This window comes from Podarcis vaucheri (genome assembly GCF_965113315.1).
Source record: "Podarcis vaucheri genome assembly, chromosome: 14".
Taxonomy (NCBI): Eukaryota; Metazoa; Chordata; class Lepidosauria; order Squamata; family Lacertidae; genus Podarcis; species Podarcis vaucheri.
In genome coordinates this window covers 14419927-14446835 of record NC_138752.1, presented here as the reverse complement: position 1 = coordinate 14446835, position 26909 = coordinate 14419927, and the positions used below count along the sequence as shown (strand labels likewise).

The window sequence follows — 26909 nt, the reverse complement described above, 5'->3', positions numbered from 1 at the left end:
GGAGGTGCTTCGCAAAACGAATTTCCTATGGGCTTGCTTTGCAAGACGACAGTTCCTGTTCCTGCTGGGTTCCCCCCCCCTTTTTCTAAGCTGCTAAGCCGTTTATCAGCTGATCCGATCAGCAGATAAGCCGCTAAAAGCCGCTAATAGCACTAATCTGCTAATCCTTCAATGGGCTTGCTTCGCAAGACGAAAAAACCGCTAGACGAAGAGAATCACAGAACGGATTCTTTTCATCTTGCGAGGCACCACTGTACTCCAGATCGAAGAATGTCTAAACCATGCAATTTCTATTAGCCCTTGGAAAGTTGAGAGGGAAGGGACTAGGTGGGCATATGATGAGTTCACAAATCTCCTTAGATAGAAACAGAATGGGTAGCACTGCTAGAATTAGTTATGGGAAAAGTTGAAATTTTGATAGAGCCAGTGTGGCGTAATGGTTAGTGTTGGACTAGGGCCTGGAAGAGCAGGGTTTGAATCCCCACTCAGCCATGAGGCTCACTGCCTCACCATCTCTTAGCCTAAACTACTTTGCAGGGCTGTTGTGAAATGGGGAGGAGGAGAACCATGTACCCCACCCTGTGATCCTTGGAAGACAAAAGGTGGTATATATATATGCAATAAATAACTAAAATAAACAGGATGGTTATTACTCTCCTTAGGTAAAAAACTGAATGGCTAGCACTGCTATAATCAGTTACGGGGAAAGTTGAAAATGAGGCCCCAGTGACACAAGCCAACTGGAAGGGTAATCCGTATATCCTATAATATCTACATGCAAAAGTGAATTTGTGAGCTCTTCATTTGTCGTTTAAGTAAGCAGGTGCCTTAAACTCTTTTATAGTGAGTCCATTTTAAACTACTCTGTTGCCAGTTATAGCATCCTAGAATTGCAAGGCTAGAGCTCTCTGCAATGAATAGAATACACAGTCCAAGAACCAGATACCAGGTCAACTTCTATTGCCGCTTCAAAGCAAACCTGAAAGGCAAAGGATACATACAGATAAAACTGTTTACCTCAGCCTACTTGTTTATTTGGGAGCAAGTCTCACTGAAATGGAACTTTAGGATGCAGCCTTAGTACATAAAATAATTCCAAGTGGCTCAGAATCTCAAAGTCTTCCAATAATTATAGGCTACTAATGCAACTATCCCCCCCCCCCCCTGGTAATGTTCAACAGCGCTGCACTGACTAAAGAAGCAGATAAAGAATTTTCTAAAGATGAGATCATCTTACAGCTGAAGATTGAACTAGAACGTTTACTGAATAGTAACAAAACAAAGAGGAACCGCATTTCTCGGTTACAGAGTGACCTTGATGATTACCAGAGAACAGTTGAAGACCTGAAGGAGCAACTAGTGAAAACAAATGTGCATGAGGTTTGTTTTAATTGTGGTGTGCGTTTTGAAATATTGATATACTTTTCAGTTTTCTCTTTTCAATTGGAGTAACGAGACATCCAGTATCCTGGGCTATAACTACCAATTGCCCAGGAAGTCAAGAAACATGTGATAAACTTCTGGGTCATTCCTGTGACCCTAGGTTCCTCCTCTTCCTGTCTTCAGCCAGGACTGAGCCTTTTCTCATACATCCTTTCTTCAGCTTTTCCACCATGCCCATATTCTTCTCCCTATTATTACTTGTTTGATTACTGCCACTCATCTTCAAGTTTCTCCATTTTTCCTCTTAGCTTTCTCATCTCTGTTTCTATTCCCCATAGCTCAAAAGCATTACTCACGCCCTGCGAATTTATGAAGAAACTTAAAACTCCAGTAGTAGATGTGCCCGGGTTCTTCTTCCCTTGAATGATGACTCTTCTCTCAGATGCTTCTGCTGTAGCCCTCTGGGTCATCTCCACCTCCTTTTCCCCCAGAGTCATCCTGTTCTAAGCAGTGACTGTGATGCAAGATAAGGACCTAGATGACAAAACCTTAATAAGGAGCCTTCCCAGAATTGCCAAGGACAATCTACACTCATTGCAGATGCTACCATAGATGTCCTGTAGTTTTCAGCTCAACCCATTGCTGCCTCAACTGTAGTGTGGGTGTCCTTGTAGCTGCACTAATGGAACTCAGCAGTGGCAAAAGAGCCCTCTTTTGAGCAGCCTTCCAATCCCAGAGAGAGTAGATGCCAAAAAATGCAGGTTCAGGCAGCTGTCCAGTGAAGAAGGGCTCCTCAAGAGTAAAGGTCTCTTGGAGAGCAGATTTAAGTGTTTACTATAGGAGCCAACACCTGGGATGCGGGTGGCGCTGTGGGTTAAACCACAGAGCCTAGGACTTGCCAATCAGAAGGTCAGCGGTTCGAATCCCTGTGACAGGGTGAGCTCCTGTTGCTCGGTCCCTGCTCCTGCCAACCTAGCAGTTCAAAAGCACATCAAAGTGCAAGTAGATAAATAGGTACCGCTCCAGTGGGAAGGTAAACGGCGTTTCCGTGCGCTGCTCTGGTTTGCCAGAAGCGGCTTAGTTATGCTAGCCACATGACCCGGAAGCTGTACACCGGCTCCCTCGGCCAGTAAAGCGAGATGAGCACCGCAACCCCAGAGTCGGTCATGACTGGACCTAATGATCAGGGGTCCCTTTACCTTATAGGAGCCAACACCTAGCGGGCCATTTGGGCTTCGGCCCCCGCAATAAAATATTGGTGGACATTGCCATTCAAATGGTCTGTGTGCACTGTGTCATGTGATCAGCTATGTGGGGTGGGGCTTGCCTGGGCACCTGCAATATTTCATTCAAGTTGGCACCCCTAGTATTTACAGCTGGTCCTGGGTAGAGTTTGGTACATTCGAATATATGAGTGCTTAGTTGAGATCGAGTAGCTGATGGAACAGCCCATGACTTTTGAATCCCAGACTACTGAATTGTCTTACTTATTCTGTCCTATCTTGTGCATACTGTATGTCTCACTTACGCTAATTTGCTCCTGGGGGTACCCAGCATTCCCCCCCCCCAATTAAATTTAAAATTTGGATTGGATTTCAAACCCAAACTTAGTGGTCAATAATTATGGACAGTATGGTTCATACTGTTACACTTTGGAATTTAGTTTACGAGACTGTAAATGATTGTAGGTGGTTAGATCATCCAGAAATCAGGGGCTAAGTGTTGCCAACTCCTGGATGGTATTATTGAACTATACGTATTGAATACAAAGACTCAATATAGTTGCTATAATAATTACACCCCATATTTGTGTCAGATGATTGGATTTGATTAGTCCTCATGTTTATTCAACCCTCCTTAACAACTGCTTTAACCAGGTATGAACCAAAAGGAGAGAAAAAACCACCATCTTGGATTGTGTTAGGTGGATGTGGTAAACAATATTTAAGCAGTACTGCTGGTGAATTAATGGGTGGTGTTCAGTAAAGTTTTACTTCGAGTAGACCCATTGAAATTAATGGACCTAGCATGCTCATTAATTTCACTGGGTCTGTTCAGAGCAAAACTTTGTTGAATTCTACTCAGTATTTGGAGAAGCCATGTGCTTCCTATACAGTATGGGAAGATGCAGCCCTCTGATGGTGAAGATGGCTGCTATTGTAGTTGGAGGCAATGCCCTAGGTCAGAGCTTTCCAAACTGTGTTGCGACACATTAGTGTGTTGGCTGCGGTGTGTAGGTGTGTTGCACGAATTGCTCCCTGTGTTCCTCCTGGGCCTTGAAAGGGGTTAGTTTAACCCCCAGTTTGCTAGTAAAACTGAATTACTGTGTCATGAAGTGATGCATGTCTTAAAAGTGTCAGCAACATGAAAAGTTTGGAAAGCTCTGTTCTAGATAATATTACACAAGGAATAAAACAGGTGATTTTCTTAATAAAACTAATGTCTGCCCTTTTGGTAGGAGCCAAGTTTTATTACAGCTATATGCACTGGCCCTTTTGTTATTTTAATTTCCTGTGCTTAGCTTAAAGCACACTCTTCGTGCTGAACAACTGTATGTGATGTTTTTGCTTACATGAGAGAGTTGCTTAAGAATAAGATGGAGTACTGTAATTTAAGTTCTGTAACTTGGTTTACTGGCCTAGGATAAAATGGCTAGAATATGATAGTGCTGGCTGATGGACTGTACTGGGTATGTTGAAACCTTTGCCTTGATGCTGAAACATATTTACTTGGAAGTTATGTGAATCATTTAGTTGCTTCTTGTGCTGCTTGGACAGTTCTTGGACCTGGAAAGTCATGTGGGAAGCACTGACAATAGTTATTCTTCTGCCAAAATTGCCCAGCTGGCCCTAATATTTAAAACTCCACGAGTGTGCCCTACTTGCTATAGCATCCGTGTTGCATTACCTGCCATACCAAATAAAACACAGGCACTTACATCAGGTTTTTGGATAACAGTGTGTTAGGACATAATTTGACGGCTTTGTGCTGTGCTCTGCAATCATGGCTTTGTTCCACTTAGCATAAACCTATTGTGCACCAGCCAGCAAAAAGAGGCACGTATATAACACACAATCCTATCTGGATCTAGTTCCAAGTGAGCTGTGTTTTGGTACTCTCTGTGCTTTGTATTTTCTTTTTCCGCCAACAACTTGCATCAGGGATGGTTAGCATGGCGTTCCAGATGTTGTTGGACTTGTTTTCATCCCCGGCCAGCACGACCAGAGATGCTGGGAGTTGTAGCCCAACAAAATCTGGGGGTCCACAGGTTAGCAACCCTGATATGCATAATTGACAAATTCACCTTGTGAGTGGTAAGTATTGCATGTTGGGGTTACATTTTAATTTTTTCGCTTTTGGAAAGTGTTGGGCTTCATTTCTGATTCATTTCAAATGTTCCAGTGTTAGCTTTCGTCCAGATGACATGTACTGAGTGTCTTCACAAGTGGCTGTATGAAAAGTTTTTCTTTGGCATCTCTCACAAAGTTTTTCATTACCTGACAATTTAGCAGTCCCTAGTCCCTCCCTCCCTTTTTTCTTTCTGGTATTGGTACTTTAAACTGTTACGTCTTCTAGGATCGGGGCAGCACAGAGCTATTTTGCTGTATATGTTGTCTGAACTCATTTTCCCCTCCTTTATTAGCCCAGAGGAAGAAATATAGAGAATCTACTCGATCCCGTACAGTCTAATGTCTCTGAAGAAATGCTGAAGCTCAAAAAGGGAAATCAGGATTTGAAACAAGAAACTGAGGTGGGTTTTTACCATGTCAGTTTTCTTTCCATCTAAGGATAGGATGGGATGGGATCACTCAGAAAATGGCTTACATATGTTGGAGACCTGAGAGTGCGAACAGATACTGTTGCATATATATCTTGATACTGAGAGTAAAGGGATCCTTATAAAAAGTCTAGACAAAAGTGAGCATGGTAATTTGCTACAGTACCCCCACTAAAGTAAAATGAGGGAGGGGAGGATATACGGTACCTATCCTGAAGGAAGCAGAACCTAAGTTAGGGGCCCATGCATTTTGTTTGAGAGTTATGCTCTCCCCATCAATAACCTGTACCAGCAAGGCAACAGCATCTCTCACCCATTTTTTGGTCCATGACGTCATTGAGGAGCAAAGAGCTCCTGTTGGAGCTTTGAGCTACTCAACTTGAAAATCTGAGGTTTTAAGTACTATTTTGAGCCCATGTATCCTCATGGAGAAGGAAGAGGTCTTTTTCAACAAGTGAGTGCTGTAACATCTTTATTCCTTTGTGCCATTGTACCATCCTACAAGTTCCTTGCCCATTTTGTAATTGAAAAGACACAGTCCTCATGAGAAATGACTAGCTGGTTATCTGTATGTTTCCTGAATCATGGCTTTATCTTTGGAAGAAGACTATTGTCTGTAGAAAACTTTCCCACAGGAAGTGATAATGTATGCTGGTAACACAGGATTAGTCTGCTGATCTTATTATGAGGTCAGAATATTTATTGATGCCTTCCAGGTTACATTTAAAATACGAACTATTTGTTGAGGAGACCCCTTGTTATGTAAATTTATGCCAACTGCACTGATGCTATGATCTACAGAAATAAACCATAGTCAAAGTTCAGATTGGTACCCATTGTTACATTACTTTGTGATGTCACTGCACTATATGTTTTCTACCCCACATCATTGGCTGCCACTGGCAAAAGGAAAGATGCACACAGTGTTAGAACACACATGTTCATACCTGTTTTGGGAAAGAAAAGAACTTTACACAGGGATGCCACTTTTGGCAGTGTTACCCATAAAATGTTTCTCTGTAAAGGCAGGACATGTTAATAAGATGTGAGCATTATTCAAATTTAAATTGACCTTTTATCATTATTCCTCTCTTATTTTTTGTTTGGACAGAGCCTTAATGCACGTATTCGGGAATTAATAGAAAACCAAGAAAAACTGAAAAATGCAAATCAGGAGCTATGTAGTCAAATGAGACAGATGATTCAGGAGTCTGATCGGGATAAGCAAGAAGCTCTTGACAGGTAATGTGGGGGAGTGGGAAGCTAACACAATGTCCTGCATGTGCCTATAAATGTTACTTTTTGATTTTCTCCGTTTAGGAGATAAAGAAGTAGAAAACGGATTCTATATTTATTAGGACTTGCCCGTACTAGTAGTAGCCAAGGAGGTGAGGGTTAGCTTTCCACCTCCAGCTGCAACCACCAGGAAGATGATAATAATAATAATAATGATGATGATGATGATTATTATTATTATTTATATCCCACCCTCCCCAGCCGAAGCCGGGCTCAGGGCGGCTAACAACAATAAACTAGTATAACATTCTAAAATCATTTCATTATAAAATTAATTCAACTCAAATTGATGACAACCATTAGGCTAAAGTTCTGTGAAGATTGCCAAAGGAGGGGGTCAGACTGTGCCCTGACCAAAGGCCTGGTGGAACAACTCTGTCTTGCAGGCCCTGCGGAAAGATGTCAAATCCCGCAGGGCCCTAGTCTCTTGTGACAGAGCGTTCCACCAGATTGGAGCCACAGCCGAAAAAGCCCTGGTTCTGGTTGAGGCCAGCCTAACCTCTCTGTGGCCTTGGGACCTTCAGGATGTTTTTGTTTGAAGACCGTAAGTTCCTCTGTGGGACATACCAGGAGGAATTACAAGTTGCATTTTAAGATCACTACTTTCTCCAAACAAGCAGCCTTGAAAATAACTTTCTGTTAGAGCTAAGAGAATACTTTTTCAAGTCTAATTGTGACATGTAATTAAGCTTGAAAGAATCCTACTACTTTAGCCAGTGGAAGCCTTCCTTGAAGCCTGATTGTGACACAGCAGACACAGTTGAAGTCACAGTTGGGGAAAGGAGAGTTAATTCTTACTCCCTGAGCTTTAACCACCCCATAAATTGCGCGCGCTCTCTCTGTGTGTGTGTGTGCGTGCGTGCATGCATATGCTTTATGGGTTGCAGGCTTCATTTGTTTTGCTCTTTGTATGTGTGTAAAAAATCATTTCTTAGGCTTTTTCCTCTTCCTATCTCCTATCCCCAGATGTGAAAGAACCTATCAGCAACATTATGAGAACATGAAGAAAAAGCTTTGTGAAGAGCTTGAAGAAAGGCATGCTGCAGAGAGAGAAAAACTCACCTATGATTATGAAATGAAGATTACACAGTTAAAGTGAGATTTGTTTTTGCCCTGCTAAGTTAGACTGCCCAAAACTGTTTCACTTTCAGACTCACTGTTTTATTAGAAAAGAACTGGGTTTTTTTATCTTTTAAAATGCAACTTGTATGTGTTTCCAGGACTGTCATTGATGAGTTGAACAAAGAGATGCTCTCAGTGAAGGAATGTTACGTCACTGTCTGCAGAGAGAGAGATGAGCAGGAGGCCACTCTGAAGGCAGAATTTGAACAAAAGCAGCAACTGAAGGAAGAGAAGGTAGAAGCAGAAATAATCCTAAGAAAAAAAATACTCCAGAGATGGTGATTGCATAGCAACTACAGTGGTGCCCCGCAAGACGAATGCCTCGCAAGACGGAAAACTCACTAGATGAAAGAGTTTTCCGTTTTGGAGGTGCTTCGCAAAACGAATCTCCTATGGGCTTGCTTCGCAAGACGACAATGTCTTGCGAGTTCCTGCTGGTTTTCCCCCCTCCCCCCTTTTTCTAAGCCGCTAAGCTGCTTATCAGCTGATCCGATCAGCAGATAAGCCGCTAAAAGCCTCTAATAGCGCTAAGCCGCTAAGCCGTCAATGGGCTTGCTTCGCAAGACGAAAAAAACTGCTAGACGAAGAGAATCACAGAACGGATTCTTTTCGTCTTGCGAGGCACCACTGTATACCAGATTTGGTTCCCGACCCAAGGCAAATTCTCTCAGCAATTTGTGTTAAGTAAAATGTTTGGGAATGCCTGAATTGATGCAGAACAGACATAACACTGGCTCCTCCTTAAGCATAATTAAACTATGGAAGATAGGCCACATAGGATCATGTACTCTTTCCCACCTGTCCCTTCCTCCTCAAGCATGAATCACCCCTATCCTTCTCTTGTTGGCATTTACTGTGACATTATATCTGCATCTGTCTAAATATGGTAGCATATTAATTAAAGTTAGAAAGCACTTATTGAGGTGAGCTATATTTCACTCACCTTAAGTGCTTTCCAGTTTTAAAGATGTTAGAGTTTTGCATACATATAATGATTGTGTGAACATATTACCAAGTTATGTATCGGGTGCTTGTAGGATCCAATCCTTAAAATATATAATGAAGACTAAAGACTCATTTGTGGACCAAATAGAAACCCTAAGTTAAATAGTTTTATTTCTCTTTTCCAATACAAATTTTATATGCTTAGGATTGTGAAATCATACATAGCCCCTTACTCACATTTAATCGTTGTATATCAATCGTGTTTAGTGGCTGATTTCTGACTCTGGCAGAAACGGTGGTTCCATAGCTTTCGGCTTTATTTTGTATCTGAAGATGCTCTTCTCCATCAGAAATGTAAATATGAAAGGTGGATTTTGTTGTACAGAATAACACTGAATGAATTTTTTTTGGCCTTCATCCTACTTTCATACGGAAGTTGTCTATAAAGGCATTTTGATTTGTGATCTTGCTTTATGGTAGTATTTGATTCCAAAGCACCATCAATGACCATTTCTTTGTAGAATCATAATAAAAGTGTGTACACACTTCAGACAGCTCCAAGGTGCTTAGAAACTTTGACAATGGTGAGTCAACAACAGAGAAAACTAAAGGCAGGGTTAACAAGTTAAAGGCAGGCAGGCAGGGTGGATTTGATTTAGATCAAATCAATTTAAATCACGATTTAAATCACTAGTTAGTAAGACTTGATTTAAATCATTTTTTTTTACAGAAAGACTCAGTCTTGCATATTTACAAGCAGATGAAGGTTTCTTTTTTGGAATAAAAAATTTTCAGAGTAGTTTTTACAATTATATCATAAATTACTGATTTGGTTATACTATTAAAAATACATAGACAGATAATTATGAAATTATTGTGAGGTTTAATAAGTTAACTATATTTTGACAACTTTTCTGCAGTATTTTATTGGAAGGAGAAAAACAATCACTTCCTTAATAACAATTTAAACAATTTACTTAACTAAAACAGTAACATGGATACATATGCTATAATGTTACTGTTTTAGTTAAGTAAATTGTTTGTTAACTGATGTGGTTAAACAATTTAAAAAACAAACAATCTTAGACTGAGTTTTAGCATACATGAAAAACTTAAAACAAATCCTTATTTCCTGATGAATAGTCTTTGGACTATAATGTAACTTAAATAGAAAACTATCTTTAGAAAGATTTTTCCTCCAAAAGCATTTTATTTTAAAAATCCAATTTAAATAAAAAAAATCTGATTTAAATTTTTAAAAATCCATTAATTTTTTTAAACCATTGCTTTTTATCCACCCTGCAGGCAGGCAAGAATAACATGAGATAAAACAAGCAAATATACCTATGTTTAAATTTCATTGGGCATAAGGTGGGCATAAGGATCAAGAAGCTAAGCCCAAAACTCCATGTGAAAAGTTGGTTTTGAAGAGGGATTTGAAGAGAGAATTGCTTGCAATGAGAAAGTTTTAGATGTAAGAACTGGCAAGGAGGAATTCAGGGAACTGTTTTAAGTAACAGCATAATCCTATGCATGTTTACTTGGAAGTAGTCCCACTGTGTTCAGTGAAACTTCCTCCCACAAAATTGTGTATAGAACTGCAGCCTAAGAGAAACCCCTTGAGTAAGAAATGCTAGAGTAACATAACCACATAAATAGTGGTAAGATCACACCAGTATTAAGAGAAGAGCTTTTTTTAATTCTAACAGGTGTGGTGTCTATTACAACAGCTTTAATACTTTTTGTTCTTTGCCAAGAAGCTGATAAACCATTGCAGATGTTTAGCTCCGAAGCTGTTGTATTTATCAATAAGTTAATTACTAATCTTGTTAAATTTTTCCTAGCTCAAGAAACAGTTATTGAAGGAAAAAGAAGACTCTTTGAGCAGGCTGAGGGCTGAACTAGAGGAAGAACACAGGAATTCCATTGTAACAACCAAGAGCCAATGGCTGAGAGAAAAAGAATCTGATATGAAGCAGCACATTGAAAATGAAGTGATGATAGTCAAGACCCTCTGGGAGAGAGAACAGAAAGAGGTGTGCTGGGGTTTGTACTAATACAGTCATACCTCGGGTTGAAGTAGCTCTGGGATGAATATTTTCAGGTTGTGCTCTGCGCTACTTCCGGGTTTCGCCGCTCGTGCATGTGCAGACGCTCAAAATGACGTCATGCGCAGAAGCGGCGAAACGCGACACATGCAGTTGTGTCTTACGTTCGCTTCAGGATGCGAACGGGGCTCTGGAGCGGATCCCATTCTCATCCAGAGGTACCACTGTATACAGTGAACTGCTTCTGGGATGCTGTTTATGCAGACACTGAAGAATTCTTTCTGAATTCTTTGGCTCTTGCAGAAGCTTGCCATTTGTTCCTTGCATTTAAAAGTGCTAAAATAGATTTGTTTCTTTGTTGTAGTTGGTGGCAGCATCCTTTTCTAGTACGTATTAATTTGTGTGTTCATTTCCAGCTTATTTTTTCTTAAGTGATCAAGGATCTTACACACTGTTCTGCTGTTACATTTGCTCTCAGAAAACATTGGCTTAATCATTTCACACGTGGCAAGTGAATTTTTCTGAAGGCGAGGTGCTCTTCTTTCTGCTTCTAATGAAAGAAAGAAAGAAAAACTCAAGCCTTGATTTCACTTTGTTTCTTTTGGAGATTGACAGTATGAAATTTAGCTTTTATGTTTGATGGTTGATTTAGATGTTTCTTAGTGTGCTCTAAAAAAAATCCACATCATTTGTTCCATGTAGATCAAAGACAGAGCTATTCAGGAAGTTGAAAAAGAGTGGCAACATAGACTCGATCAAGCTTTAGAAGAAGCAAAGAGGCCTGCCGTGGAACTCAATGATTATTGTGGCCAAACAGAGTTGTTAACCATCACAGATGAGTCGTTGGACCAAATGATTGCCGAAGCAGTTGAAAAACAGACACTACTAATTCAGGAGGCACTGCAAGAAAAGGAAAAGGCCCTGAGAGACTGTGAAGCAAGGCATCATGAGAGCATTGCTAGTCAGGTAACAAGCAAACACAACATACTGCTTTGCCCCAAATATGGCCAAAGCATGTGCAAGAAAAATTATAGTTATCATAATACACATTTTCTTAATATTGCCACGCTACAGTTGAATCAGTGTATAATAGGCACTGATTAATAAGCAGTTCTAAATCATGTATTTTTAAGCATGTTCTTAAGATGAATCTGACTGTATACACTTTCATTACCTCAGAGTTCAAAACCTTTATATGATAGCTGGTTGTCTAGCTTTTAATGTGCAAATTAGACCATAACACTAAACAATCAGATTGATCTAGATTGAATGTGTGTGAAGCCTCAGGCTTGCATTCTCCTATCGTCTGGTTCTCTCTCCTGATTTTGAAGTTGGCTAGTATTGAAACCAACCACATTTTACATGGGAAAAGGGTCGATATCTGTTGCTTTAATCCTGGGCACAGCTGGGCTACTTTATATCTCATTGATTTCAGTGAGTTTAAGCACCTGCACAGACAGATTTGTAGCTGAAGTCCTTTCTCTTCATTCTGTGATTAGTTGAACATAGACTGAAGCTCCACTTACCCATTTGTAGGTGGAACTGGCTCTGACAAAAGCTCGTGTCAGGTGGCTCCAAGAACTGACTGAGCTTGAGGAATACAAAGCTCACCTGAAGGTAGCCAAGGAAAAATGGGAGAAGGAATGTGAAATCAGCACAGCAAAACAGGTAGTGGAGAATAACTTGCCCGTGATGGGCAAAACTTGGCTTATTTTTCACAGTAGGTTCAAACTGGAGAAGTTGCAGATTTGAGCCCACTTGATCAGAAATGTATGTTAACTGCTCAACTTCAGTAGACCAGTGTTCTCCATAAGTTGTGTTTTATGCTTTGCCTGAGGGAATGGTATGATACATTTTGTTTTGCTAGAGCTCCCTCCCTTAAGCTGCTTCCTCAGTTCAGTTCTTGCCATCACTTAAAGTAGACATGGTTTCTTCTCTCTCCTATTTTGATGCTCAAGTTTCTCCTTGCTCTTTTGTCATCCTAGTTTCCCTCTGTTTACTTTAAATCTCCCTCCTTTGTCTCTTTTCCGTCCATTTACCTTAAACTAAAAAACAAACAAACAAGCCTTCTTTATACTCTTCAATTTCTCCCCACTGTTTTGGCATGCTGCCCATAGAAAACAACAACAAAGAAGTTGTTGTAGCGCATAAGGATTTCTCACTTAACTGGCAAATTGAGGGCAGTGGCCTCTGGGCACCAAAACTGTCTTTCTGCTTTTAGCTTAGCATATGTCCATGCCATAGGTGAATCATGAGGCACAACCAATCACATAGATATATCCCTATGCCAACCTTGGAGGCCCATTCATGGTAAGTGACCAATGTTCCATTCTGCTTTCAAAAAGAGAGATATGATAAATTTGTTAGTACAGCTGATGAAATTTTCCAAATTATTATTTTTTCTTTTCCAAATCATCTAGTGTTTTTTTTTTTAAAATCCAGTGCAAGTTCTTCTTACATTATTTAATTATACTGAATTCAAGCTTGAGTGGCACTCGCCTTGGTACAAGTGCTAGTATTCTCAAATGGGTTAATTTTGACTGATGCACAGGTAAAGCTGTCCAATCTCCTAATGATGGCTATGTGATATAGAGGACCATTCAATCTGCTGCTCCCTTGGTATCAGAGATGGGCTTGCATTGTGCCTGCACCTATATTAAAACACTAAGCATAGTTCTACCTCTAACCATGGTTTTGTTTTGACACTTAACTATGGTGTGGGAGCATGCCTGTGCAAATATAATAGTAATGCTAACAATAGTTACCAGAACTGAATGAGGGCGGAGAAAAGAGAGGAGCATGCAAGCTTGTGTGCACTCCTGAGTTCATAGCCATCATTAGGACACAAGGCAGGATTCTGTCTGCACCAAGCTACCTGTAACCTTTAGAACTCCCAGATAAATTTGTCAGAATATCGCTGACGGGCCATCATGTGTTGCATTCTTTAGGTGTCACTGGCTCTTTCAGCTGCTGAAGAAAAGTGGAAGAAGGAACATGAGAACACTGATATAGCTAGAGTAAGGACCAAAGAACTTGAAGATAAGGTGTTTTCCCTTAAAAGGGAACTAGAACTCAAAAAAGAAGAAATCCCTGCCATTATTAAAGCAGAAGTGGCAAAATCTCGGACTCAGTGGAACAAGGAAAAGCAAGAAGAGTTTCTGAGGATTCAAGACCAAAATGAAAAAGATTACCACTCTTTTTTATACGACCACAGGAATAAAATCAATGAGGTGCTTGCCAAAGCAAAAGAAGACTTTGCAAAGCAGAAGAAAGAACTTCTACATCAAAAAGAGGCAGAACTGGATATGTGTCTGGGCAGAAAGCAACAAGAATGGGCAGCCGGAGAAGCCAAGAGATTCCAAAATGAAATTCGCCAGTATGAAGAAAGGGTTCTGGTTCAGGTGGAACTCCTCTTAGATGACATGCACAAGAACTTGGTCAAATGTTCAAGCGAAGAGCGTGCTCAGCAACTTAAGTGGACTGCTGCTCCTACCATTCAGATCAATTCCCAGTTCAAAGAGAAACTGACATTTTGCCTGCAAAAAGCATATAGAGCCACTGTCAGCGCCGTTCTGGAAAAAGCCAAGCAAGAATGGAATGAGGTAACATTTATGCAACTTTAAATGAAAACATGTGGGGTTTCATTTAAAAACAAGCTACATTTTGGCTTTCACACTCTGATTATGGACAAGTTTAAGAAAAATAGGGAGCCATGTATTTTTTTCAGAGTTGGGGGTGGGGAAGGATGAGGACCAATTGATGTGGAAATGTTGTAGATAATATAGAATCTGTTAACTATACACGTAAAGGGGGAGGATAAAATAGATTTGTGCAAGTGTAGCCTTGCCAGACTTGACTCAATTTGTTTATTTGTATTTAGTCATCACACTATTACAAAACAGGTTTCACAGGATGAAAGTAACACAAAATAAGCAATAGAAGTTTAATTCAGACTTGGATAAACTTTAACATAAGCAAGTTTAAAGTGCTGAATTTCTCGTAGTTTACTGCTTGCCCCTTTAAAAGGGGGGGGAAATGTTTCTCTTGTTAAAAACATTCCATTTTAATACTGCATTTTATAAAAATGGGTTTAAAGAAAATGAATCTGCAAATCTGGAAAAAGTAAAACTTAAGTGAATAAAATCCAAAAACATACTTAAAATCTTGAATTTCCCAGGCAGGATCCAGAATTCTCTCCTTAAAAACCCCCTCTCATTACTTTCACAGTTGTAGATTTATTTTGTCCGCCTAGTAGATGAATTATTGACTCATGGTCAAACCTCTTCACATGTCTCCCTAAAATTTGTCACAAGTCAACCCACAATAAACTGCAAGGACAGGTATGTTCAGAATATGGCATGTTTCTGAATCTTCTAAAACAGGAAGACATCAGATTTAACTGGGCTTTACAAATTAGATATTTCGCCCGTCACCATTTATATCAACACTTGTAAAAAGCCTGATTTTATGATGAGTGGGGTATATGTATGTATGGAGGGGTGAGTCTGTAGAGATTCCTAGGGGCTTGAGGTGCATCTACAAATTTGTATCCTAACCACACACACACCCACACACCGTGGAACCCTGCAGTGGGGCACAAAATGCTCAGTTGTGGGTGGCAAGTTTGGTTCTCAGAGCAAGTGAATGGTTGTGATTTGCTCCATTAAAGACAAAGTAAAGGATTCCTTCAGGAGTACCATTTGGTGTCGAGACTAAACCTGTTTCCCACCTTGGCAACCCCAGCTTTTCGAAACGCCCATGGGCCTCATTGAGGCCACCTCTGACAGCTTCGTGCTAGTGCGGAGACACGTCCCTCGCACTGTATGTCATTGGTGTGCATTCATACACACTTGCCACACGTACAGCAGAGCACTTCTCCAGCACACATACAGACATACAGTTGGCTACTCTCACTTTCCTGTCCTTAATTGGTGAGCTCATTGATGAACTAATTCAGGTGGTCCCAAATCTTTACGGACACCACAAAGCAACCATTTCACTACGGGAAAAAACAACACACACTTCAGACAAATAAAGCACAGACAAGGAAGGCAAGAAAAAATGGTAATTCCTCCCCAGCGCCCATCAGTTCTGCAAAAATGGGAAGGACAGGGACCCTGGGGGGCACCACAGGGCTTGTGGTGTCTTGGGGTACTGTGGTGCCCATGGGCAACTACATAGGGGACCCTCACATTAATTACTCACCCCATTTGAATAACAGTTTTATTCAGTTGTTACCAATTTGTTGATTTTATTGAGGAAGCACTTTCGAATAATTTTTCCATTGCATGCATTAGATTTAATTGCTTTTTGTATTTTTAATTATGCATGCTGCTTGTGGCAAGCCCTTATAACCACTCCACAAGCATAAATTGCTGTCTTATTCCTTAGCGAATTGGATAAGTGAATTTGATGAGCATCCCCACCCCCTTTCCTCCTCTTACTCATTGTTAAATTCATTAAACACCCCTCATTTAATGAAAAGAGCAACTGCACCATAAATTCCTTATAAAATTCTCCCCATTATTCATTATTGAATTCGTGTTTACATTAAATGGGTGGTGATGGTGGTTGTTTTTAAGTTGCCACTCTGGCCTGCTTTCCATCATCTGCTCTCTTGGCTGCTCCCTGAATAGATAGTATTTATCCATCAGGAAAGTTGTAGCCAAGTTGTTCAGTCTTCCTATAACTGGTTCCCAGCTGCTCCCAAAAGAGATTGTCTCTCTTTCACAGCAAAGCTATGTGAAGGCTGTAGCAGTTTTCGGAGTACAGTGGTACCTCGGGTTACGAACTTAATTCGTTCTGGAGGTCTGTTCTTAACCTGAAACGGTTCTTAACCTGAAGCACCACTTTAGCTAATGGGGCCTCCTGCTGCCGCTGCGCCGCCGCTGCACAATTTCTGTTCTCATCCTGAATCAAAGTTCTTAACCCGAGGTAATATTTCTGGCTTGGCGGAGTCAAGCCTATGTAACCTGAAGCATATGTAACCCGAGGTACCACTGTACTGCAGAAGTGTTCTCAGTAAGGAAGCTGAAGGAGCTACCGTATTTTTTGCTCTATAAGTTTTTGGAGGAGGAAAACAAGGGGAAAAAATTCTGAATCTCAGAAGCCAGAACAGCAAGAGGGGTCAAAGCAGCAATCCCTCTTGCTGTTCTGGCTTCTGGGATAGCTACGCAGCCTGCATTCACTCCATAAGACGCACACACATTTCCCCTTACTTTTTTGGAGGGAAAAAGTGAGTCTTATAGAGCAAAAAATACGGTACTTTGGGGTGGAGCTTTTGGACATTCTAGCCACACTGAAACTGACCTTAAAAGTTACGTGCTTGCTGGCCCCATTGAGTGGTCTACCTAGTAAGGTCTTATACCCTGTTTTGAAAAGCACCATGATACAAAAAGATATAACGAAGAAGGGATTATTATTGTTCTCTTTCCATCTAAAGAAAATGAGTACTACATCTACCATTGGACTCACAACAAGAACCTTAAATAGACTTTATACAGAGATACACTTTTTATCCTATTTTCCATCATGCCCCAGAGAAACAAAAGTTTGACACAGTTTAAGAGTGGTTGAATATTGAATAATATAAACACTGGTGGAAAGACAGAAGTTAAAAGCTTGATTGAGCCATTCTGTAGAGTGATGTTGATTTGCCTGATGTCACTGAATTCCGCACACTGTCATTGCATTCCAAACCCCTTTTGTTGTTGCTAGGGTGCTTCCACCGATGCTGTTACACTTGAATGTAATCTCAAGCTAAACCTGTGCCGCTCTTTTTCATTTGGGGAAAAGACGCAGTGGTGGCAGTTAATGATATATTCTGTTGTGGGGGTGTGGATTACACTTTACTATAGTCCCTCACTGTAAAACCTCATTCCACCTGTTCCCTGATCAATGATGATCAGATAGTATTTGGCAAAACCAAGAAGAACAGAATATCAGCTTTAAAAGAAAAAGGGGCCAGGAGAGAATTGAGCACCAGGAATTTTTACAGAGATGAGGAATGTGGGGGCCTTTTTCTGTGCATCATTACAGAAAGGATTTGAGAGTGGGTCACCCTTGATCACATTCCCCTCTGCATTATTCCGACTCCTGTGACAGCCATGACTTTGTATTTAGCTGTTAGTCTTTCTCCTCTCTGCAAGGTGAGGGATTCTTCAAAATGCTCTGAAAATTAAGAGTTGTTGAACTATGTCAGTATGAAGAGCCTGCTCTGTTCTGCAGTAGTGAGACAATGTTTGGACTGTTTTCTTTCATTTGTTGTCATGAAGCCTTGCAAGCAAGTTTTATCTCCTTGCATATACATGAATATAAATCTGTCTGTATATAAAGACAGATATAAAAACTCCACAAAGGGTTTCTTTTCTTGCTAGAAATGTTTTTAAAGCTGAAGAGGAGCATTTAAGCTGAGTCTAAGAATATTGCCCAATCTTTGAATGAATATAAATATACAGTGGTGCCTCGCAAGACGAAATTAATCCGTTCCGCGAGTCTCTTCGTCATAGCGGTTTTTTCGTCTTGCGAAGCACGGCTATTAGTGGCTTAGCGGCTATTAACGGCTTAGCGGCTTTAAGAAAAAGGAAACGAACTCGCAAGACGTTTCGTCTTGCGAAGCAAGCCCATAGGGAAATTCGTCTTGCGGAACGACTCAAAAAACGGAAAACTCTTTCGTCTTGCGCGTTTTTTGTCTTGCGAGGCAATCGTCTTGCGAGGTACCACTGTACCATTTAATATGCTTCTTTTAAACAGTGTGGTGCAATAGATACTTCATGGTCTAGCCCTTAGAAAGCTAGGTCTTGACGACTAACTTTACCCTAGTCTTGTGAAGATAGAGAATTGTAAAATACTTTGTACACCTAAATAGAAATTGATATTAGTGGCTCTCATTTGGAACTTGAATTTGTGATATCTTTTGCAGAAACGTGAGGTTCTGGACTATAATTTCAAAGAACCAGGGGACTCCTGCTTACACAGCAGTGAAGGAGAGACAGGAGACAAAGCAAGACCTTCCATGTACAGCGTTGGACAGCAAGTAGAACTACAAAGGATGTTAAGGAAGCAGACACCTTTGCAGGAATCTGAAATAGGTACTGGTATTATTTCCTTCCGCCTTGCTTTAATCTTGGTATTGGTTTGTTTCTTTGTAAAATAACATTTTTATAGTAGCAACTGGATATAAAGGTAAAGGGACCCCTGACCATTGGGTCCAGTCGTGGCCGACTCTGGGGTTGCGGTGCTCATCTCGCTTTATTGGCCGAGGGAGCCGGCGTACAGCTCCCGGGTCATGTGGCCAGCATGACTAAGCCGCTTCTGGCAAACCAGAGCAGCGCACGGAAACGCCGTTTACCTTCCCGCCGGAGCAGCACCTATTTATCTACTTGCACTTTGACGTGCTTTCGAACTGCTAGATGGGCAGGAGCAGGGACCGAGCAAAGGGAGCTCACCCCGTCGCGGGGATTTGAACTGCCGACATTCTGATCAGCAAGTCCTAGGCTCTGTGGTTTAACCCACAGCGCCACCCACGTCCCTTAGCAACTGGATATAACTGGATATAAACAGCATTGTACAAATACTGTAATACTGACAGCCACCTGCTGTTGCCTTCCCCTCTGTTTCAGGCATAGGCAACCTTCAGCCCTCCAGATGTTTTGGCCTACAACTCCCATGATCCCTAGCTAACAAGACCAGTGGTCAGGGATGATGGGAATTGTAGTCCAAAACATCTGGAGGGCCGAAGGTTGCCTATTCCTGCTCTTATTTCCTTCTCTGATGGCATCACACAAATCCTAAGCATTACCTCTGATTTCCAGAGACGGGAGTATTCCATGTTTCATCGGAACCATGATTCTTCTCCCTCAAACCCTCTCACCCTCTGATTTGGCATTTGAGAGAAGAGGCTCTCAAAATCTACAACAAGCGGACAAAGACATTTAGGTAGCCTGACTCATTGATTGTCTCTTTTCACCCCAGATTTCAGGGGGATTCTAGCACTTCCAAAGCCAAATTGTTGAAAGCCTGCATTTCTGTGGCCTATGACACTTGGCTCTTACCTAAACCACAGGGCATGAGAACACTCTCCTGTAGGGCAACAGCTACATATTTTGCTTTCTTCAAAGCTGTCATGTGGAAATTGCCTACCATGTTCACCATACAAGACATTGATGCATCAGTGGAGGCCGCTTTTTAGAAAAAATTCCTGATCTCCTATTCCCCCCCCCCCCGAAAGGGAGTTCTTGCTTCTTCTTATTTACAAAATAGGAAGAAAGGATCAGCAAATAGAGAGCCAAAATCCGCGAATGTGGTTTCCCCCCCCAACATAGCATTTAGTAAAATTTCATACTCTTTTTTTAAAAAAGCAAACCCCTGCTGTTTGATTCTTAATTATTTTCAAAAACCTTAATGCTTCGTATTCCTATCGTGTATGATAATTTCCCCCAACATTTGTGTGCATGCATGTTTTGAAATTTATTTTATTTATCACCATTTTAGTTATATACCATCTGCAGATTAATTTGCAAAAATTCTGCTGAACAGCCTTATTTAAAAAGAACTAGCAGCCTCTTATGTGGTATTGCTTGAGAATTCTAAGGGATGTGTGTGCAATTAGTGCAGCTTTGAAATCAGTGGTTAAAATCACAACTATTCTGAAAGCTTTATTCAAAATGGCACCTAATGGTATCCAAGTGTAAATTGAAAAACTGCTCCTTAATCTCAGGAACCATCATGCAAAATTTGATTTGACAAGAGGTGTCCAAATGTGGAAACATAGGTCTCAAGATACATTCTTATTCTGCAGAAGTGCATTGAGTAGCTACGTCAAAACACTTCCAATATTACTTACTTTATCTTTTTACCAAATTCTAGTTTTACCACCCTATCCCTTTTCCTTCCCTCCTTTTCTTTTAGAAGTTTTCATCTCCTCAGCTAAGGTACCTTTTATATCCTCTCCATGGAACAGAAGTAGGAAGGCATCTTTAAGTGAGCAGGCTTAACTGAAAGATTGGTGAAGTGTTCTCTGTCTATTAGAGACTTCATTCACCTCGGAACAGAAAGAACCTTCACAGTAAATGTCAAAAAATCATTACCCTTCAACAAGGTCAGGAATGGGGAACCTATGCTCCTCCAGATGTTGTTGGATTCCAATTCTGATCATCCCTAGCCAACATGGCCAGCAGCCAGGGATGACGGAAGTTGCACTTCTGCAACATCTGGAGGGCCATAAATTCCACATAGCAAGACTCCAAGAAGCTAGGAAGCATCATGGAATAAACGTGACTATGGTTGGTCTATTAGCTGATTTCCTTCAACTAAGTAAGATATATAGGTGCTAGAAACCTGTTGTAACCACACAGAGGTTCCAGAAAAAATATAAGAAAACAGTAGTTTCTGGCCTCAAATACAATGGCTACCAATCCATGTTTTCTAGTTTTCTTAACTTTTTGTGTTGATTAACTGCAGATTTGAAATATAGGAAAAGAGATCCCTTGTCCCGAGAAGACATTTGTTGTGAGCACTGTCGCCAGCAGCTGGAAAGAAAGGAAAAAGAATGTCAGGATTTGAAAAAGAAACTTGATAAAGCTTGCAAGCACCTCCAGCTTGCAGTCAAAGCAAAGTCAGAGCAGTTCCAAGGTTTGTGTTCTTATTTGTCAAGGTAGAATTATTATTGGACTATACCAGTGATGGCCAAACTTGGCCCTCCAGCTGTTTTGGGACTACAACTCCCATCATCCCTAGCTAACAGGACCGGTGGTCAGGGGTGATGGGAATTGTAGTCTGCAAACAGCTGGAGGGCCAAGTTTGGCCATCACTGGACTATACCATCTCCAGCCAACACTGGGTATAATAGGAGTTGCAATCCACTGGAGTCATTTTCATAGAAGTGTACATCCCCAGGTGGGTGAGGTCCTCTCTCGGGTGCCACAATCCAAATCAAATAAGTTATAAGACTATGAGAGAGAAGACACAAGTTGATAATGTGACAGTGTCTTTTTGGAGTGAAGCGTTCAAATCTTCTTCCCTCGCGTTCCCACTGTATGTTCCTTCTATAGTATGCCAATGGTTCTATTTGACATAAATTTGAAATGCCTGGGCTGCATGTTTCTATAGGGCTTCCGTAAGTTTTTACTCAGTTCTATATAGAATTCTGGCAATGGTGCCAAATTAAGATAGCAGAAAAAATCCACACTGATTCCTATTTAGATACCCAGTTAAATTAACAATTTGTAATATTTTTGTTCTGTACTTTTAGAAAATGAAAAAATTGTAGAGGCATTAATGGAAGAAAACTCCACAATGAAGGACAAACTTGATGATTTGAAATTGGCCAACGGTCCCCCAAGGTAGTTCAGAAAAAAAAGAGTGATCTATTTATGGGTGCTTGAAACTTCATACTCAGTTTGTGTACTGTGTTTTTGTGTGCTTATAGATCATCGTCAGAGGGGAGTGTCTCAGCCCCTTGTTCCTGTGATGGAAAAGCCTTGGAAGAAATGCGTTTTCAGTATATTAAAGCAGTGGGCAAAATTAAGAGTAAGTGCTAAATAAGTTCCTAGTAGTTCAGTAACTAGTTTCCCCCATCTGCATGCTTTACAACACAGTAACTGAGGCAAAGGAACACAGGTGGCGCTGTGGGTTAAACCAGAGAGCCTAGGACATGCCGATCAGAAGGTCGACGGTTTGAATCCCCGCGATGGGGTGAGCTCCCTTTACTCTGTCCCTGCTCCTGCCAACCTAGCAGTTCAAAAGCACGTCAGAGTGCAAGTAGATAAATAGGTACCGCTCCGGTGGGAAGGTAAACGGCATTTCTGTGCACTGCTCTGGTTTGCCAGAAGCGGCTTAGTCATGCTGGCCACATGACCCGGGAGCTGTACGCCGGCTCCCTCGGCCAATAAAGTGAGATGAGCGCCGCAACCCCAGAGTTGGCCACGACTGGACCTAATGGTCAGGGGTCCCTTTACCTTTAACTGAGGCAAATTACCAGTAATATTGAATGGCTGCAATGTGGGTCCCATGATCCCCTGTCGTTTCTACACAATGTGTTTCATAAACATTGATCTTTTGTTTGTATTATTGAATATTCACTTCTAAAACTCCAGCTGCGTATCTCTGGAGCATATGGTCTTTATTTAATTTATACCATGCTGTTTATAGGTGACATGCTTCGTTACATACATGAAAGTAAAGAGAGAGCCGCAGAAATTATTAAAGCAGAAGTTTTAAGAGAACGTCAAGAGACAGCCCGGAAGATGCGCAAATATTACCTCATTTGTCTCCAGCAGCTTTTGATTGATGATGGAAAGCATGATGGGTGAGGTATTTCTAATTGTATTAGCTGAGAATACATTTTTCATAGACTTGTGCTTGAGATCCAACACTGAGTGAGTCGGCTTGTGCTCATTTAGCAGGACTTTCTCTTCCTTTCCTCTGGCCTGCATCCGCTTGGCCTCAGCCTCAACCCCCACCCCATCTGCTTTGGAGATATGCGGTTTGTGCAGGGAAGGCAATTGAAAGGGAAGTCTTGCTATGCCAGTGGAAGACCATTCTGCTTGCAGATGGACCCCGTTGGTTGCCAGCCTACATTAGTATGAGCGGCAGAAGAAGCAAGTTAGAGGTCTGCACAGCCTAGCTTTATGGAAAGTACCGTATTTTTCTGTGTATAGCACGCCCACCATGTTTTTTGGACCGCAACAAAAATGGGGGTGGATTGCCCAAAGTTGTTGAGCTTCTTTTGGGGCTGTGCCCAGAGTTGTTCAGCTTTCGGGGGGCCGCTGCCATCAATCGCTCTACAGCCTTGCAGCAGCAGGCCTTGCGGCAGCAACCAATCACACGCCCAATCGCCGTGGCCAATCTCCTGCTGGCTGCTGACACCAGTTGCCCGTCCCCACTCTGCTATCCATGTATAAGACGACCCACAATTTTTGCCTATTAGTTCTAAGGAAAAAATATCATCTTATACATAGAAAAATGCAGTATTTTTATCTTGCTTATCAATAATGGTATTATCAATGGCAATACTCTCCAACCAGAAAATGCTGCCAAGCAGAAATAGGTTGCTCAAAGCACCTGTGGAATTTACCAAAGTCACTATCTTGCTTGCTCTGCACGAGAAATCCTCTACTTTCTGCTTTTTGGCTCATTGATTGAGAGAGGCAGTAGCTGCTCTTCTAGCCTGCACTGGGACAGATCACAGTTCATGAGCTCTGTTCTCATATCTCAGAAATCCCATCCTGTCATATAATTATTTTATACAATAGTGAAGAATTATGCAGATATCCTTAAATCATTCAAACTTTGAAGTTACAAGGGAATCTTTTGAGTAGCCAAACTTTGAAAAAAACTTTCTGTACGATATCTATCTATCATCTATCTATCTATCTATCTATCTATCTATCTATCTATCTATCTATCTATCTCTTTATGTGTGGTTTAAAGGTAAAGGACCCCTGGATAGTTAAGTCCAGTCAAAGGCAACTATGGGGTACAGCACTCATCTTGCTTTCAGGCCGAGGGAGCCAGCATTTGTCTACAGACAGCTTTCCAGGCCATGGCTGGAATGGCCCTTGTAATTTGCTGCTCTAAAACAGTTGTCAATCAGATTAGTCCAGGAAAGGGTGGACTTTTAAGACCTCTTACTGGTTTCCCCGCAGGCCTGAGAAGAAAATAATATGTGCTGCTGGCAAACTTGCTACAATGGCTAAAATATTAGAAACACCTGTTCGTAACGCATCCCAGAGCAAAGCTACCCACTCAGGTACAGTAACGTGAAGAATGCCTATCTCCTGGGTTTTTTATACATGTCATTTGCTTATGTAGTGAGAGAAGATGATGTTTGCTTGTGTGGCTTATAGTACCCTCAGTTGGGCCTTCTGTATATGTGAAGCACTTTAAACTCATTGAAGGAATTATTTTAAAATAATGTTTATTGATTTTTGAGGATACAGCTGTAAAAACTTAATAAGATGTAAAACATTTTCGATGTTAAGAAATAAATATGGACCAATGGGTCAGAGTTTACATCAAAATCAAATCAGATCAGAAGCCATTATTGGCAGCAACAACAGTTGATTGGGGAAGGGGATAGTCCGAGAGTCTGTCAGGGCAGGCAAATACCTGCCCCCAATAGTGATGCACAAGTTGTTGGAGGTTTCTATAACACACTGTTGTTGGTTATAAAAAAAACAATTCCTCCAAAACAATTACATTGCTTGGTTTTAATTTCTTTTTACTTTCTATTCCACCTTCTGTAGCCCAGTCTGAAAATTCCAAGCTGCTCTCTGAGGTTGAGAAACCTCAAAGAAATTATATGCAACAACCCTCGCCAACCCTAGTAGAAAACCAGGTTCATGTCAAAAAACCCAGTAACCCAGCTACCCAGAAACGTATACCTTGTAGCTTACGACAGCAGCTCGATGCTGAAACCCACTCAGTTGCAAATTCCCATACCCAAGTTGGTGGGAGAGCTTTTAAACAGCTGGATGATGCATCACCTGGTGCTGTATCGGTGGTGGCATTCAATGAAGCCGAAAACGTAGACAAAGGTCAGTGCCATGCAGTCAGTGATGCTGCGTTCCAGAATCGTTCCTCACGGATTTCTCAAGCAAAGCTCCAAAACATTCATCCAACTAGTGGAACAGGCGATAGCTCTGACTCCAGAGCAGCTTGTGTAAGATTTAAGAACCTAAATGAAAGACCAGTTGTTACAGAACTTGGATGCACTCAGTCTTCTAGGCATCAGAAGTCAACTTCTCAGAAAACTCAAGTCTTTGACATTCAGGAAACTCCAGAACGGGATGAAGGATGCTCTTCTGATTGGAGCTTGGTCAGTGAGACTTTACACATGGATGTGTCTCTGTATCCTCTTCAGAAAGCACATTCCAGGGCACCAGGAGAATCCCACCCCAAGGAAGATAGTTCTGGTTTTTGTCTACAACCTGCTGGCCACAAAGACAAGACAGGTGTTACAAAGAGCCGAGACATGGGCTGCAATGAAAGCCATCTGGCTATGAATACTAGCTGTGTACCATCTTTGAAAGTGAGCAAATTAAGCCCTGCCGATCCCTATCTGAGTGGTGCAATGTGTTCAACAGCTGGGAAAAGCTATAGCCTTCTGAATTCAAGGAAACAGACACAAGATGTTTTGGCTTTTCAACAAGATAGTGGCTTTGACAGCCCACAAATCAACTTCGATTAAGCATCATGGACTCTCTGGACAGTCTCACAAAAGAGATACTTAAAAATATTTAAATGAAAGCTGTGGAGGAAGCCTGTTGTGGCAGTCTTGTGAGTGTTTTTTCCCAATTCTTAACTTTCCCTTTTCGACTGTTACATGAACAGACCGATCATAAATATTTATGCAGGTTTGGGATATGTCTTAGCTATCTGTCTTAGACTGTGTATAGTGTGTGTGTGTGTGTGTGTGTGTGTGTGTTTTGCATATGAAATTATCTATTTTTATACCTCAAGATTAGTGTGCAGTACAGTGCAAACTTTTTTAATTTATATGGCAATAAAACTGACACTTTGTGATCCGTATGCACAATTGTCATAGAACTTTCTTCAAAGTTGGGGGTACCTTTCATTTATTTAGTACATTCATCACCCTGAGAGAGAGCTGGCAGACATAAGAATTCCAGGGCAGTCTTCCAGCCGGCCAGTAGCCAGACCCAAACCCACTTAGCTTCAGCAAAGTTAACTATGTTATGCACCTTCAGACCATGCCTTGTATGTGTGAAATGCCAGGACATGGAATCTTAAACATTTCCTTTCAAATATGGGATGTAAAAAAAACACCTGACATTAGCAAACTCCAATACCTAGAGGCACACGAGTGCTATTGGGTTTCTCCTTCCAGAAACAGCACTGCTATGATCTACATGGAGGAAACTTCCTCAGGAAGCAGATCCTGGCCATCAATTAAGCATTGAGGAGATGCCCAAAGTTCTTGCGATGAGATTTCATTTACAGTATACCTAAGGTCCAGTTTATGTGTCCGTGTTTTTGTCACAAAATGCCCAGCAGTCAGCACCAAGCTGCTTTATCATATAAACAACAGTATGCTTAATGAGAAGGCAATGTGTTTAGTTAGCTGGTTTGCACAGAACATTAAACCATTGGGTTTGGTTTTTTTTTTAAAAAAAAAACTGGTTTAATGTGACTATGAGTGTGGTGGTGCACAATATACTGTGCTCGCTTTGCTCCTTTCCTACTCCTACTTATGCCATACCAGTGGGAAACAAGGCAAAAACAAGTGGTATGCTAAGGGAAAAACCTGGGCTTATTGCTTGGAGAGAAATGAGCCACAAGCTCAAGTTCAAGCATCACAATAAGCTTGTTTCCCA

The 26909-nt window shown here is 41.1% G+C and overlaps 1 protein-coding gene across 4 annotated transcripts in view; it reads left to right on the top strand.

Annotated features, from left to right (window-relative positions):
* The window catches only part of CEP152 (centrosomal protein 152), a 50734-nt gene extending 24631 nt beyond the window's left edge, over window positions 1-26103 (top strand). For 3 of the 4 annotated variants that reach the window (XM_082198247.1, XM_082198246.1, XM_082198245.1), the window contains exons 13-28: window positions 1182-1380; window positions 5027-5134; window positions 6273-6403; window positions 7424-7552; window positions 7678-7813; window positions 10369-10560; window positions 11275-11538; window positions 12109-12240; window positions 13521-14174; window positions 18494-18662; window positions 21034-21204; window positions 21824-21914; window positions 22001-22101; window positions 22723-22879; window positions 24219-24322; window positions 24819-26103. In XM_082198247.1, the coding sequence (XP_082054373.1) occupies window positions 1182-1380; window positions 5027-5134; window positions 6273-6403; window positions 7424-7552; window positions 7678-7813; window positions 10369-10560; window positions 11275-11538; window positions 12109-12240; window positions 13521-14174; window positions 18494-18662; window positions 21034-21204; window positions 21824-21914; window positions 22001-22101; window positions 22723-22879; window positions 24219-24322; window positions 24819-25762 (3682 nt within the window). In that variant the 3' untranslated portion in view covers window positions 25763-26103. The remainder of the gene's footprint in view (window positions 1-1181; window positions 1381-5026; window positions 5135-6272; window positions 6404-7423; window positions 7553-7677; window positions 7814-10368; window positions 10561-11274; window positions 11539-12108; window positions 12241-13520; window positions 14175-18493; window positions 18663-21033; window positions 21205-21823; window positions 21915-22000; window positions 22102-22722; window positions 22880-24218; window positions 24323-24818) is intronic. The other variant, XM_082198248.1, reaches the window with a different exon arrangement.
* The last annotated feature ends 806 nt before the right edge of the window (window positions 26104-26909 follow it).